Source organism: Marmota monax, unplaced genomic scaffold (assembly GCF_021218885.2).
Source record: "Marmota monax isolate L192 unplaced genomic scaffold, Marmota_monax_Labrador192_F-V1.1 WCK01_AAM20220418_F8-fsc00008, whole genome shotgun sequence".
NCBI classification, from domain to species: Eukaryota; Metazoa; Chordata; class Mammalia; order Rodentia; family Sciuridae; genus Marmota; species Marmota monax.
The window spans coordinates 669596-683557 of record NW_026694432.1 but is presented as its reverse complement, the minus strand read 5'-3'; the positions used below and the strand labels follow the sequence as shown (position 1 = coordinate 683557).

Sequence of the window (13962 nt, the reverse complement as noted above, 5' to 3'; positions counted from 1 at the left end):
ATTATGTTATTTGTTGTATGTATTATGTGTGCACACTTGTTTTTTGTGTTGTATGTTTGTATGTACATATGTCCATATATCATATATGATGAGCGCTCATGAAAAAATGGATCCAAATTTTTTTTTATTCACGTGATTTAAATGATTTAATTTAAATTGGGTAAAAAGCTGTTGAGGATTGTTTTAATATGTGAACAAAAAAGGAGGTCAACAGATCTATTTGTTTACTTTCACCTTTCCTTTTCATTATTTTTAATAATTCTGTTCAAGATAATGTAAATTTTTCAGAAAATTGTTTTCTTCTAGTGCCTTCTGGAATGTTTCATAATTTTTTCTTTAGCCATTATTGCCAGAATTCCTATCTTCATCTCAGTGCCGGTGAAGACAAAGATAAAACCAATCTACAACTTCTGCAATAGCTATCACTGAACTGCTTGCAGAACTTGCCTGGACTATGTATCACTTGTGTGCATTGTGAAATCACTTGTATGCATTGTGAACTATCTGTTGGTGCAGCAACTTGTGGTAGTGTTGGGGTATTTTTGCTGATGGTGTCATCGGTGGTACAATTTTTCCAAAAGGAGCCGTCAATCGGCTTGGTGTTTCCTCCTCCCTTCTGCTTGTGATGGTCATTCAGCTAAAATTTGGGGGCCAACAAAGGTGAGGCAAAGAACCTCACCCCCCCACACACTGGTACAAAGACCTATCCACACATGTGGCTGTATGCTGGACCGGTAGTCAATGACAGGTAAGATCCAATTGCAATGGTACCAACCAAAGACAGGAGGCTGATGCCTTGAGGTCAGCTCATCTGATGACGGGTAAGGACCATATGTAGTATTGAACAACTTAAGGCAGGCATGGACCCTAAGCCACATGCTTGTTGTTTAAACATAGAGGGGGAGATGTTGAGAGCCACAGCCAAAGGGGCCCCAGCAAACTTCCAGCTACCAGCAAACTTCCAGCTGCCAGCAAACTTCCAGCTGCCAGCTGATGATTGGCTTACGTGGCCCCAGCAAACTTCCAGCTGCCAGCTGATGATTGGCTCACAGCAGCCCCAGCAAACTTCTAGCTGCCAGCTGATTGGCTCCTCTGCAGTGATGCTCATTGGGCTGTTTCCCCGCCCTTTCAGACCACGAAGCTGCTCATTGGGGGACTTTTTTTGGCTCCACCCACACGACCCAGCCAATCGGCCTCAAGAGCAGAAGGAGTGGGGGGGTTGGGAGGCTTGTGGGAAGCTGGTGGTGGCAGTTGGGCTCTGAGGGAATTCCTGAAGATCTCATGTGGTCTGGTGTGTGTTCTAAAAATAAAGTTTTTTTCTGCTTGATAAGTGGCTTGTGAATTGTGTCCAGCCAGACTGCAGCAGTCTTGATTTTTAAAAAAGCCTAAAGATTATCAAGCTTCTATATATATATCCAATAATTTATAGAAAATACAGAAGACAGGGGGCTGGGGTTGTGGCTCAGTGGTAGAGTGCTCGCCCAGCACACGTGAGGCACTGGGTTCCAACCTCAACACCACATAAAAATGAAGTAAAGATATTAGGTCCACCTACAACTAAAAAATAAATATTTTTTAAAAAATAAAGTAAAATACAGAAGATAGAAGAATGTGTTGAACTTATCATGTGAAAGCAATCAGCAAAATCCAGGCAAACTACCTGCCTTCTTAAAAAAGTGGCAAGAGAAAATAAAGATGTAGCAAAGAAACCATATAAAAAATAATAAAATTAAAAACTAACTGGATATTAATGTGAAGAAATATTACATGCTATGATTTTATATATATATATATGTGTGTGTGTGTGTGTGTGTGTGTGTACACACACAATATATGTATATGAATAAATATGAAAGGAGATGTATTCTACCTCATTCCTGAGAGCAAAATTTATATTGTCAATAGCCACTGAGATGAAAGAAACACCACTGATTCACATCCATCTTTGATGTTCTTATTGTAAATTATTGAAGTTCAGTTTTTTGTAGGCAGTTGTCATGTATTCATTCTCTCATCCAAAAACAAGGCTTCACTAAATAAGACTCTACTAAAGTAATTTGAAAGAGTGGTCATAAGTTTCAGTTGAATAGATTAATCAAATGGACCAAAGGTAATTGCCTTATCTTTTGCTTACAAAATCTGTTAAAAAGATACAATATTCCTAAGGCAGCCCAGAAACTGCACTAGTTTACTCAGATTTATTTCCCTTGTGTCTGTCCCACTTCTAACACATGATCATAGAGACTAAAAGAGACCTTTTACCTTCACTGCTCCTACCCTTTTTGATTAATACCACATAAAACACTGATAAGAACCTCAAGTTTCTTATACGCCTACTTTTTTATGGAAGCCAATTTAAATTCTAAATATCTTAAAATAACAAATAATCAAAGTTACATTCCCAAGCCCCAAGAAAGTTAATGTGGTAGGAAATGGAAGGTTCTACTCATAAATCCAGTCAGAAATTCACTCACGCACTACTTAGTGCCTGATGTAAATTTGCTTATAATCTCATAAGAAAAAATATACAAACTGAATAAAGATAAATACAAAATAACTGGAATACAAGTAAAAATGTGTAAGTATGGTTCAAAAAAGGCTATATAATTAAACAACTTGAAATAAATATGTTTATTTAAATTCCATGAAGCTATTTATGCTTTTCCAAAATAAGTAATTAAAATTTGCAAGGAAAAGAAAAAGACAGCTTCAGAATTAAGAAATGTAGTAATTCCCTGATGCATCCAAGGATTGGTTTACTTTTCATCAAAAGCAATTTACTCAGATTCAGAAAACTAATATGAATAGAAAGTGGATTTTAAGCCCTGATTTCTCATTTTAAAAACTACAGTATTCAAAAGACAAACTAGATTTCTAGAAATGTTATATACATAAGTATTTTTTAAATTATATTTCCTAGCCTCTTTTTTCTCTTTGGCACTAAATATTCATAAAACTCAAGGTAAGTTGGCAATGGTAAACTGCATATCCATTTTAGAACTGAACTAGCTAAGAACCAGAGCCTTCTGTTCACCTGCCAGATAAATTATAGCCAAGTAATAAAAGAGAGAGAACAATGAAGAACAGAAGGAAGAAAGAGCCAAAGATCTAGGGTTTACTCAGTAAGCTAGTCTCTTTTATATAACTGGAGCAAGGCAGGGGTAGGCAAAGCTTATAGCACAAAAATTCAAGGAAAGCTAGAGCTAAGAGAGTTTTCCTAATTTCTAGTTTCTCTGAAAAAGAAAATGATGTGATTCTTAAGAAGATACAAATCTTTAAAACATAATAATCAGCTACATAAAAACATTTAGCTTACTAGGACCAAAACAAAAGGAATTTATTCATCTGATAATACTGAACCCTGCTTCTGAAAATAATTTATCAAAACTTTTAAATTTTCAAAATATTATTCAGAGCAGACACCCACAGGATAAAGACACTTCTGTCATTTTAATAGAAATAAATCTCATTCACATTATTTTAAATGAGTAATGTGTTTTTACTAACATATAATGGGTAAGTTAGCAACTTTTGATAATCTAAATGTGAAATGGCATTAAAATTAGATAACCAAAGAAAATTTCATTTACTACATTTCATCAGAATCCAATGTACATTAAGTGTAAAGTTTTCTGGGAACAACTTTTTGCCAAATTGAAACCACTTTAAAAGTGAGGGTGTACAAACAATAAAGAATATTTTCCCACCTTCCCTCTTTCCCCAAAAGCAATCTAACTCCTGGGATCATAATAATAATCCACTCTCTCAGAACATAGCCCTTCATATTTCAATTAAAAATATATGCAAACCAGGTTCTGTGGTGCACACCTATAATCCCAGTGGCCTGGGAGGGTGAGGCAGGAAGATTGCAAGCTCAAAGCCAGCCTCAACAACAGCAAGGTGCTAAGCAACTCAGCAACCCTGTCTCTAAATAAAATACAAAACAGGGCTGGGGATGTGGCTCACTGGTTGAGTGCCCTGAGTTCAATCCCCAGTACTCCCTCCCATAAAAAATATATATATACATATATATGTGTGTCTATATTTACATATGTATATATATATATGTATGTGTGTGTGTGTGTGTGTATATATATATATATATATACAATACCTCAATTATCTAGAGTCCCTTAACTGAAAAAAATCAATTAAAAATATACTGATCTAGTTATAATGAAATTCTTCAAGTAACAAAAAGAGGTTTAGCTAATTCACTATGCAACACAACTGGGAAAAATGTGACAAATATGGATTCAATGGAAGGGAAATTTCTCTTCTTTAGGACCTTATTAAATCAAGTTATAGGAGTTAATAAGACTAAACTATACCAAAAGCCCCTCCTCAGAATAAAGGGGAATGTTGCTTTCATGAAGTTGAATACACATATTCTTTAATTAAGTCAAAATAAAAGAACCCACAAGATAAGTGTGCTTTTGTCACTCTAACAGAAAGCTTATTAAATAATAAAACTCAAGTACCCCTTTATTAAATCCTTTGATTTTTCATCTAGCTTTATACATTTAATATTGAAATTCAAATCAAAGACCCCACAATGTCACTAAACCTAAACTGAGATAAAGTCTTTCAGTATCTTATAGGAAAGTCAAAAACATTTACAACAATTTTTATCAGGCTGCAAAAAGTATACAAGCATTTTCCAAAATCACTGCTACTCTTGTGGTAGTATATAGGTAGTGACATGACTAAGATTAGAAGATAGAATATTACAACTTAGGATCGCATTTCTAATTTTGATTTAAACTACTAAGTTCTTCCTAATATATTTATGACACTAACACCAAACTTCCATCCATACACTGCACATTTATAAAATTGCTTTCTTGCAGCAGCTGGGGTAGCTATATAATCAAAAAGGGTCTTCAAATACAGAAAGCTGCATGTGTCGTGGAATGGAAGACACTAATTAATCTAGTGAGTTAGCTTAAGAGTTTTCACTATACTATATGCATGGATGCACCATCACAACTTTACTAGGCAAATGATTAGTATATTCATTTTAAAGATGATAAAAATGGGGCTTAGGGAAGCACTGTTATATATTACATGGTAAAATTGAAATTTTAAATCTTATCTGTATAATTCCAAAACCCATGACCTCTTTCATGTGCTATACTTCCTAAAGAGACAGACATCCAAAGAGAGTTTTAAACATGTGTGTCCCATTCTAGTTCACCAGTTACTTTGTACCACATTCAACTAGGATATTGTTTGTAAAATGCCAAAAGTTACTCTATTTTTCCTTTATGTGTCACTACCCTCAGTGTTTAAATTTAAATATTTATGGATTAAAAAGTCTTCATTCATTCGATCCACAAATACTTACTGAATGCCCACTATATACCAAGCCTGTGTTAATTGTTACTTAAATCCATTCTCTACCTAGAACTAATTTACTAGATAAATGCATGAATTTCTAAGATGAGAAATTTTGATAACCCCATGGTTAGAATAATTAGAAAATCTGTGCACTTTCTGTTTAATGTATTTGCCTGAAAAGTAATGTATGCATCAACTCTTCCTATTTAAGGAAGAAAATATGTGCTATTCTAATCCTAATATGTGCCATCCCCTTCTATCAGTAGTGATATTTCATAGCTAGGGAATAAAGTCAGGAGAAAGTGGAAGAGTCCTATCAGTCAGTATGGACTTAACAACCAGATAGACCTGGTTCTAATTTTAATTCTAGTTCTAGTAATTACTGTTTGTATAGCCTTAGTCACATCACTTAACATTTCTGCACCTCAATTTCCTCATCTGTAAATGTGAGATAATTATACCTGTCTTGCAGGAACTATGTGAGACTTACACAAAGTATATACAAAAAAATTGCCTAACAGGCACACTCATACTTTGCTGGTGGGACTGCAGATTGGTGCAGCCAATCTGGAAAGCAGTATGGAGATTCCTTAGAAAACTTGGAATGGAACCACCATTTGACCCAGCTATTCCACTCCTCAGTCTATACCCAAAGGACTTAAAAACAGCATAGGACAGTGATGCAGCCACTTCAATGTTTACAGCAGCACAATTCACAAATGCTAAACTGTGGAACAAACCTAGATGCCCTTCAATAGACAAATGGATAAAAACATTGTGGAATATATATACAAAATGGAATATTACTCAGCATTAAGAGAATTAAATTATGGCATTTGCAGATAAATAGATGGAGTTGGAGAACATCATGCTAAGTGAAATAATACCAAAAAACAGGGGCCAAATGTTTTCTCTGATAAGTGGATGTTACTCCCTAATTGCTAATTGCAGGAGGTGGGGGGCGGGGATGAGTGGAGGAGCTTTGGATGGGGAAAAGAGGACAAGGGGAGGGGAAAGGGGGGTAGGTAAGATGGTGGAATGAGACAAGACATCACTACCCAAGGTACATGTATGATAGCATGAATGGTGTGACTCTACTTCATGTACAACCAGAGAAGCAAAAAATTCTGCTCCATTTGTATACAACGACTCAAAGAGTTTTCTACTATCATGTATATCTGATAAGAACTAATTTTTAAAAATGCCTACCAGGGCCTAGGGTTCTGGCTCAGTGGTAGAGCATTTGCCTAGCAAACGTGAGGCACTGGGTTGAATCCTCAGCACCACATAAAAATAAAATTATTTTTTTTAAAAAACTGCCTGACAGAAAAGAGGTACTCTGCAAATGGGAAAAGACTGACTTACTGAAATAACTTTCTTTTTAAAGATTATTTGCATGACACTTACTTATTTATCTTTATCCATTTTAGGGCAGCATATTACTTTTGATTTATTGAAGGACAATCAGGAAACTGGGTTACAGTTACAGTTCCTCTTCTTCCTGGTTGTACAACCCTGGGTACTCTAACAATTTAAGAATAACAATTCATATGTCTCTTGCTGGATACTGCAATCTTTCTCACATCTTCTGACAGGAGAGCAAGAATGGAAAGAATCTGAGCTTTGGAATTAGAAAGACCTGCTTTTTAGTCACAAAAACCTGAACTAATCACTTAATCTCTCTTGAACTACCTATGTAATCTTAACTTCTTTCTTCAAATCTATTGTGAAGAAAAATGAGAAAAAGTATAAACAAAGTAAACTATGAAGAAGCTAAAAGATAAACTAATAACCTGAATAATTTAGGGGCCTGCATTTACTTTAGACCTACTCTAATATAGACATGTTGTTAGATCAGCCACTTCCACCAAAGTACTCCCACTTTTAAGATGTCAAATTCTGAAATAGAACATAACTAATAAAGAGAAAATTTCTTAAATTGAAATCATTTTCAAATTTCTGCACTTGCATAAAGTATGCATTTTCATGGGAGAGAAGTCATTGTTTTGCATCAGATAGCCAAAAGGATCGCTGACCCAAGAATGGGGTTAGGGCGATTTAGTCTTTAAATCTGTTAAAAATTGAGTAACTTCCATCAGTGTTCTAATCAAACTTGATTCCCTCACTTCACAACTTTCCTCTGCACGTGTTTCTTTCTCTGATCTTCATTTCTTCTCTTCACTCCTAATACCTCTGCCTACCACCTTCATTGGACTAACTCCTTCTCATCATTCAAAATTCAATTCATCTATTCCCTTCCTCTAAGAAGCCTTCCTGAACTACCATTTCTATCACCCCCAGGCTGTCGTGGGAACATTCTAGAGTCTCAGAATTCTGCATATAACTTTATGCTTCAATGGGAATTTTCTAATTACCTCCTCCTTGCAAACAGGGACTTGGTCTAATACATCTCCAAATTTCCAAAATTTAACACAATGCTTAGAACACAGAAAGTAGTCAATATGTTTTTGAATTAACAACTAATTTTAAAAATGAATATCATACTCCACAACATAGTGGTTTCTTTTACAGAACCATGAGACAGAGCTTGATATATTACTTTTGTAATAAAAGTAAGGAAGCTATAATTACTGGCAGGTTTTGTTCTGCTCCCTTCCCCCCATAACATTGTTGAAAATATTTAGGAATTTACAGTCTTAAATAAAAGTTTTCAATCCTATGCAAAATTTTAGGAATCCTTCTGTATTTCCTTGTTTTGTTTTTTTCCAGTTGACATGCAAGTACATTATTTTGAAATCCAGTTTAAAGACTCCAAGTTTCAAAATCAATAGTTCTTAAGTATTATATGGCAAATGAAAATATCTTCCTTTAGAGTTTAAAGGAAATTTCTTTTATGGATACCATTAATAAATAGGGAATATTAAAAGCAAAGATAAGAATATTCCCATATGGTAAATACTATCAATGAATTACTTCAAGCCTTCACACTTGCAATAATTTTTTATAATCAGAAACATCAAACTCATCTAAAAATGAAATTTTTCCTTAAATCAATATTAAATTTAAAACCTACATCATTGCTGAAATTGAACAACTAATAAAAATAGTCTGAAACTCACATAAAACTGTGCTGTTCTTAAATGACTCAAAGATAAAACTGTGATTGTGTTAATTGGGATGCAAAATATTGACATTCTTCTGACCTTTTAATGTAGTATATAGTTCTCTAGTATCTCTCATTGAAGTGACTAAGCTAAGATGCTAAAATTAAAGCCAAATATAACATTCATAAATCTCAGGAATATAGACAATATCAGAAGGACTTAAGAGAAATAATCACATAAACTTTCTGGCCAACAAGAAAATATTTTCTGTCCCAATACTTTAAGCATCTTTAATAAAACTATGCTTACTTCCATTACAGAAGATATATAGTTGACAAAAACAATTTGAACTTTTAAAAACATTTCTAAAAAAATATAAAAATTATGTAAGTATACATTCCCTCTTCCACAATTCAAAAAACCTCAAATACCTAACTTAGGCAATAAAACTAATTTGGTAGCAAAACCTGACTCAAATTGATATGAAGCTGTTAATGATTTATGTTCACTTAGTGCAAATGTGATATTAATGTGTTTGATTACAAAGCACATTCCCATACTCATTCAAAAAGCTCCCCCCCCAAAAAAAAAAAACTGCCTTTTGCATCTATGATCTACTTACAGAGTTATCTACATGGTTGAAAAAAAAAAAAAAAACTATCTTAGGTGTCCTTTCACTCCTCCACAAAATTCTTCAAAATTCACTCCACACAGAGACAGGTTCCATAGTTCAGGTAAGGTTTCTACATTCTCCAAATCTTGGTACCTACCTTTTCCTATGACATCAAAGCAATTACATCAATAAAGAAAAAAAATCTTACATTCATCATTGAATGTTTAAAACTTGCTTTTATGTTTAAAGCGTTATACAATACATTTGAAAGTTTTTATATTTGAGCTTCAAGTGAATTAAGAAAATAACATTTATTGGGTACTTAAGTAATATTCACAACTATCCTACAAATATCATCCTCAACTTACAGATAAAAAAACTGAAGGTCAGAAAAGTTGAACCCAAGGTCCATATCTAATAAGACAGAGAAACAGTACTCACACAAAGATTTGAGTCCTAGTTCTTTTCACTTCATTTTGCTAGAACATTAAGCTCAATTTAGACTATTTCCTATATGGCAGGAATTTTCATCAAGACTGACTTTTTCAGTGTGTAGAATTGTTGTAATACAAACAGAAAGCTAAATAATAAATCCAAACAATGCTAAAGAAATCTGGCAAAGTATAATTTTGTATTAATTCTTTGCAGGTACTGAGAAATTTGCTCAACTCTCTGTGCCAAAACTTCTCCACATATAAAATACTTAGAATACCTCAGAGAGGGGTTATAAGGCTGAAGTGACTAAAACATACATATATACTTCTTGGCACAAAATAAACACTCCATAAATTTTAACTGTTATGATGAGAAATCCTCAGATGGCCATATTTTGTACCAAGTGACTTTAGCCAACAATACCTGAACACCTAATCCAAAGTCATTCTTAACACTGAACTTTCATCTAGTGGTAAAAGATGACAAGTGTCAATAAAATTCTCTCAGAAATCTGAATTAAGAAACAAAGACTTGCGGCTGGGATTGTGGCTCAGTGGTAGAGTGCTCATCTAGCACATGTGAGGCACTGGGTTTGATCCTCAGAACCACATAAACATAAATAAATAAAATAAAGGTATTGTGTCCAACTACAACTTAAAAATATATATATATATATTTAAAAAAAGAAACAGGGCTGGGATTGTGGCTCGTGGTAGCGTGCTTGTTTGGCATACATGAGTCTCTGGGTTCAATTCTCAGCACCACAATACAAAAAAAACAAAGGTCCATCAACAATTTAAAAATATTTTTAAGATGTGTTTTAAACGTTTAAAAAAAAGAAAAGCAAAGACTGAGATAATTAATAGTGACTCAAAAGATAGATTACCTGGCTTTTACCCTCATCAATTTTCTCTCATTCAAGTTACCAATGACCTTCCTGTTACTATGTCTGGCTTTTCATTCTTCATTTTATATCACTTGTCAGGATTCAGTATAAAGAGTATTCCATTTATCTTGAAGTATTTTTTGACTGTACCCTGGTTATAATTTCTCTCTTTAGAGGGAACTGAAATATTGCAGCTATTCAATACTTCATCCCAAGCCTGGTGTTTCTTAGGGCAGTTTCATCCATACCCATGATCTCTATTTCAAAAAAATTCTCTCCATGACAATTCAAATTTTCTTGTAAATTCAACTGCTTTGCTAATGTCTCCATTTATTTGTATGTCTTAAAGATTCTTCAAACTTCCTAAATCTAAAACCAAATTCATGGTCTTCCCTTTCAAACCTTGCCAAGATCCTCTCCAATGCTCCCTATCTCAGTAATGACATCTGAGCATCCAGGTGCACAAAATAGAAAAAGAGATACCTACCTCCTCTTCCCTCAGTCTCATATCCCACTAAGTCCCATTAATTTTATCTCATAAATATTTTCAATTCCTTTCTTTATCTCCAAGCTTACCTTCTAACAGATCTTCTTATATTCATTCTTGTATACTTTATTCCCTCTGCTATAGCCAGAATTTTTTAATGATTCCAATCATGTCATGTTCCCCATTAAAATCCTTCAATAGTTTCCCATTAATCTTGGGATTTTTTAACCAAAACTAATAACATAGCCTACAAAGTACTTAAGCTTGCCTCTTCTCTCCCCACATTGCCCTATGAACACCCATACTTGTCTCTTTCCAGTTCTCTTACATAGCATATCATGATTCCACCCATATTAAGGTCTTTGTACATGAGTTTCCCTCTACCTAGAGCATTCTTTGCTCTTCCCTTCATTTATCTAATCCCTTTCATATTTCAGCTAAAATATTACCTCCAGGCAATATCAAGCAATTCAGTTGTTCCTTTAACAAATATTATATTAAGAAGACATTATATATACTGTACATTAAGTAAAGTTCTAGATGTGATAAAAATAAAGCCTTTGTGGAGTTTACATCCTAGGAGGACAGAAGTAATTATAAATACAAATGAGTAAATTAAACAGTAGGTTCAAAGGCAATATGTGCTATGGGAAAAAAGAAAAAAAAGACCAAGGTAAGAAAATCAGGATCAGAGAGTTTCTAGAGCCTAACTGGTTATCTAGCAAAAAGCATTTAATAAATATTTATTGAGTACATGAATGAATAAAAAAGTGAGCATGTTCAAGTTATGGGGGAGCTAAAACTGTACAATGAGTAAAGGAACTACTCTGTGGAAGAAACAAAGATGCCATTGAAAAAATAGAGACAGACAGAAACCATGAAGGGGTCCTGAAAGATAATGATCCCTTGAACCATTCTTGATGGTTTCTTGTAGTTTCCAGTTCCATTCCCTGTATAGCCTTACCAACAGAAAACACACACACATACACACACACACAGAGAGAGAGAGAGAGAGGAGTAATTCAAGTGGATCACTCTTGTAACCATAATCTAACAAATACCTAATTAGGATGCAAATACAAGGTTATATGTGTACACCATTTTAACAACCCAACACCATACAAATCCCAAAGTCATTAATTTTCTATACATACACTGATATTATCCCTTGTATTAAAGTTTCAGTTCTTCAGTCCTCAGGCCCTTTTAGGGATAAACTCCCTCCCACATATACAAGGACTATAAAAACCCTTGTTTTCTTCCATGGCCATTTAAGACACCTGAGGTCACTATCTCTCTTAAGCCCAGCCACAAGAGTCCCCCAGGAATAGAATCCTGGGTCTACCTCCCTATCAGTCTCCCTGCCTTTAAATGGTATCTTACACTCAAAGTAGTGAACATGCACCCCTTTGTGATTTTGAATGACCTTCAAGATCCCATATGCACTCACTTAGGCTCCACCTCCTTTTAGCTGATTCCTAAAGGGGCTGGGTCTCTGGAAGTCCCCTCAAGCCTCTGGTCTTTTTAAAGACCCATACAAAGATCTGTACACTTTCTCTGTGGCCAGGGGAAATCCTGAGGATCCTAGTAAACCTCCCCTTCCATGGCACTGTCTGAAACTGAAGTAACACACCTTTCACAAACACCTGCCTCCTCAGAATCTGAGCCTCCTCCCAGCTCCAAATCATAACCCTGCAGGGATCCTTCCCATGCTCCCACCAGACTGTGTACACCCTCTCCACGACGCGGCCTATCCCTAGGATTAGCCCCCACCACAAGTGCCCCTCAGGATTAGAGTCCTGGGTCCTCCCTGGGGTCCCAGCCCTTTCCAGGCCCATGCTCACTCAAAAGTGTGCACACCCCCACACACACATTCCCCTGCCAACAGGACTTCGAGGTCCCTGCCCGCCACTCAGAGGGGTACACACCTCCCTTGACCCCTGACCCTGAAGTCATAACCCCACCGCTCAAATACATAGGGGCTTTCACTCTGGAATAGGATCATGCCAAGTCTCCTCTTTCCCCAGGCCCAGGACAGCAGTGCCACCTCAGCTTTCCCTGAATCGACCGCCCCCACAGACCTGCCTCAGGCGCCGTCTGGCTCCGCTCCGCCATTTTTGTTGTCCCTCAGACTCCGAGCCCAAGCGAAAACCTTGGGGCAGTGGGGAGCGGGCGGTGGGATCCTGGGGCTGACAGGAGCTCCCTCAGGAAGACGCGGCACGACGGTTGCCAGGGCAACGGGCGGCCGGCTTGCCGGCGCTGGCGCGTGGCGGGGGGCGGGGCGGGAGGGGCGGGCTAGGAGGGAGCGTGCGTCCGAGGCCCCGCCCACTCCCCCGGCCAGGTGCCTGCGGGGCTGGGAACGTTCACTGCTCGCGCGTCGGAGCTACCGCGTCCTGGCAACTGAGCATGCTCCGCCGCCCCTAGGGAACCCGGGCTCTGGTGGGCTAGGCTGGCACCGGGGTCCTGGTGCTGTCCACAGAGCCTGAGTTGATGTTTCTATCGTTAGAGCTCAATTCTGAGACCTTAGGACAGGTTTCTTGATTTCCCAGTGCTTCTTCCCCTAGCGTGCCTGACATTCGTGGATATGCTAGGTGACTTATGTATTCAGTTTAACCACCTTGAAAAATAAAGGTGGTGTGCCCACTTCAACCCAGACACGCAGAGGTCCAGTGGTTGTGGCTCCTTTCCCCTCTTCAACCGCACTTGCCCCAGTTCTGGAAAAGACTTTTCTTTTGTTGATGGATGCTCTTTCCAATCACTGTGTTCTAAGACCAAACTGGAAGGTTATCCTTTCCTAGCTGGCTCCCCTCCTATACATAGTTCTCTGTACATTTTCTTGACCAAACATTTTTTTTATATACAATGCTTTATGCATTATTTCCTTCTTTCTACCTCGACTGAATTCCCTGATACCTGGGGTTGCTCTCTTCAAGTGTGTACACGCCATAGTGCAGCATGATGCATGACATAGAATAAGTATTTGGTAATTATTTGCTGAATGAAAAATGATTCCTAAATTCATTCCTGCACATTCTGACAGGTTTTATTGAGCACTTAATTTTCTAACAAGTTCTTTCCTTGGTAGGCCCCTTCTTCTCAAGGCGATCACAGAGCAGAACAAAGAGATAATGATTTT

General features: G+C 36.7%; 1 protein-coding gene across 1 annotated transcript in view; it reads right to left on the bottom strand.

Moving 5' to 3' along the window:
* Agbl4 (AGBL carboxypeptidase 4) overlaps positions 1–13087 on the bottom strand; it is a 1469059-nt gene extending 1455972 nt beyond the window's left edge. Inside the window, exon 1 of the mRNA XM_046468734.2 lies at positions 12908–13087. Coding sequence (XP_046324690.1) covers positions 12908–12941 — 34 coding nt within the window. The 5' untranslated portion in view covers positions 12942–13087. The remainder of the gene's footprint in view (positions 1–12907) is intronic.
* Positions 13088–13962: the final 875 nt, after the last annotated feature.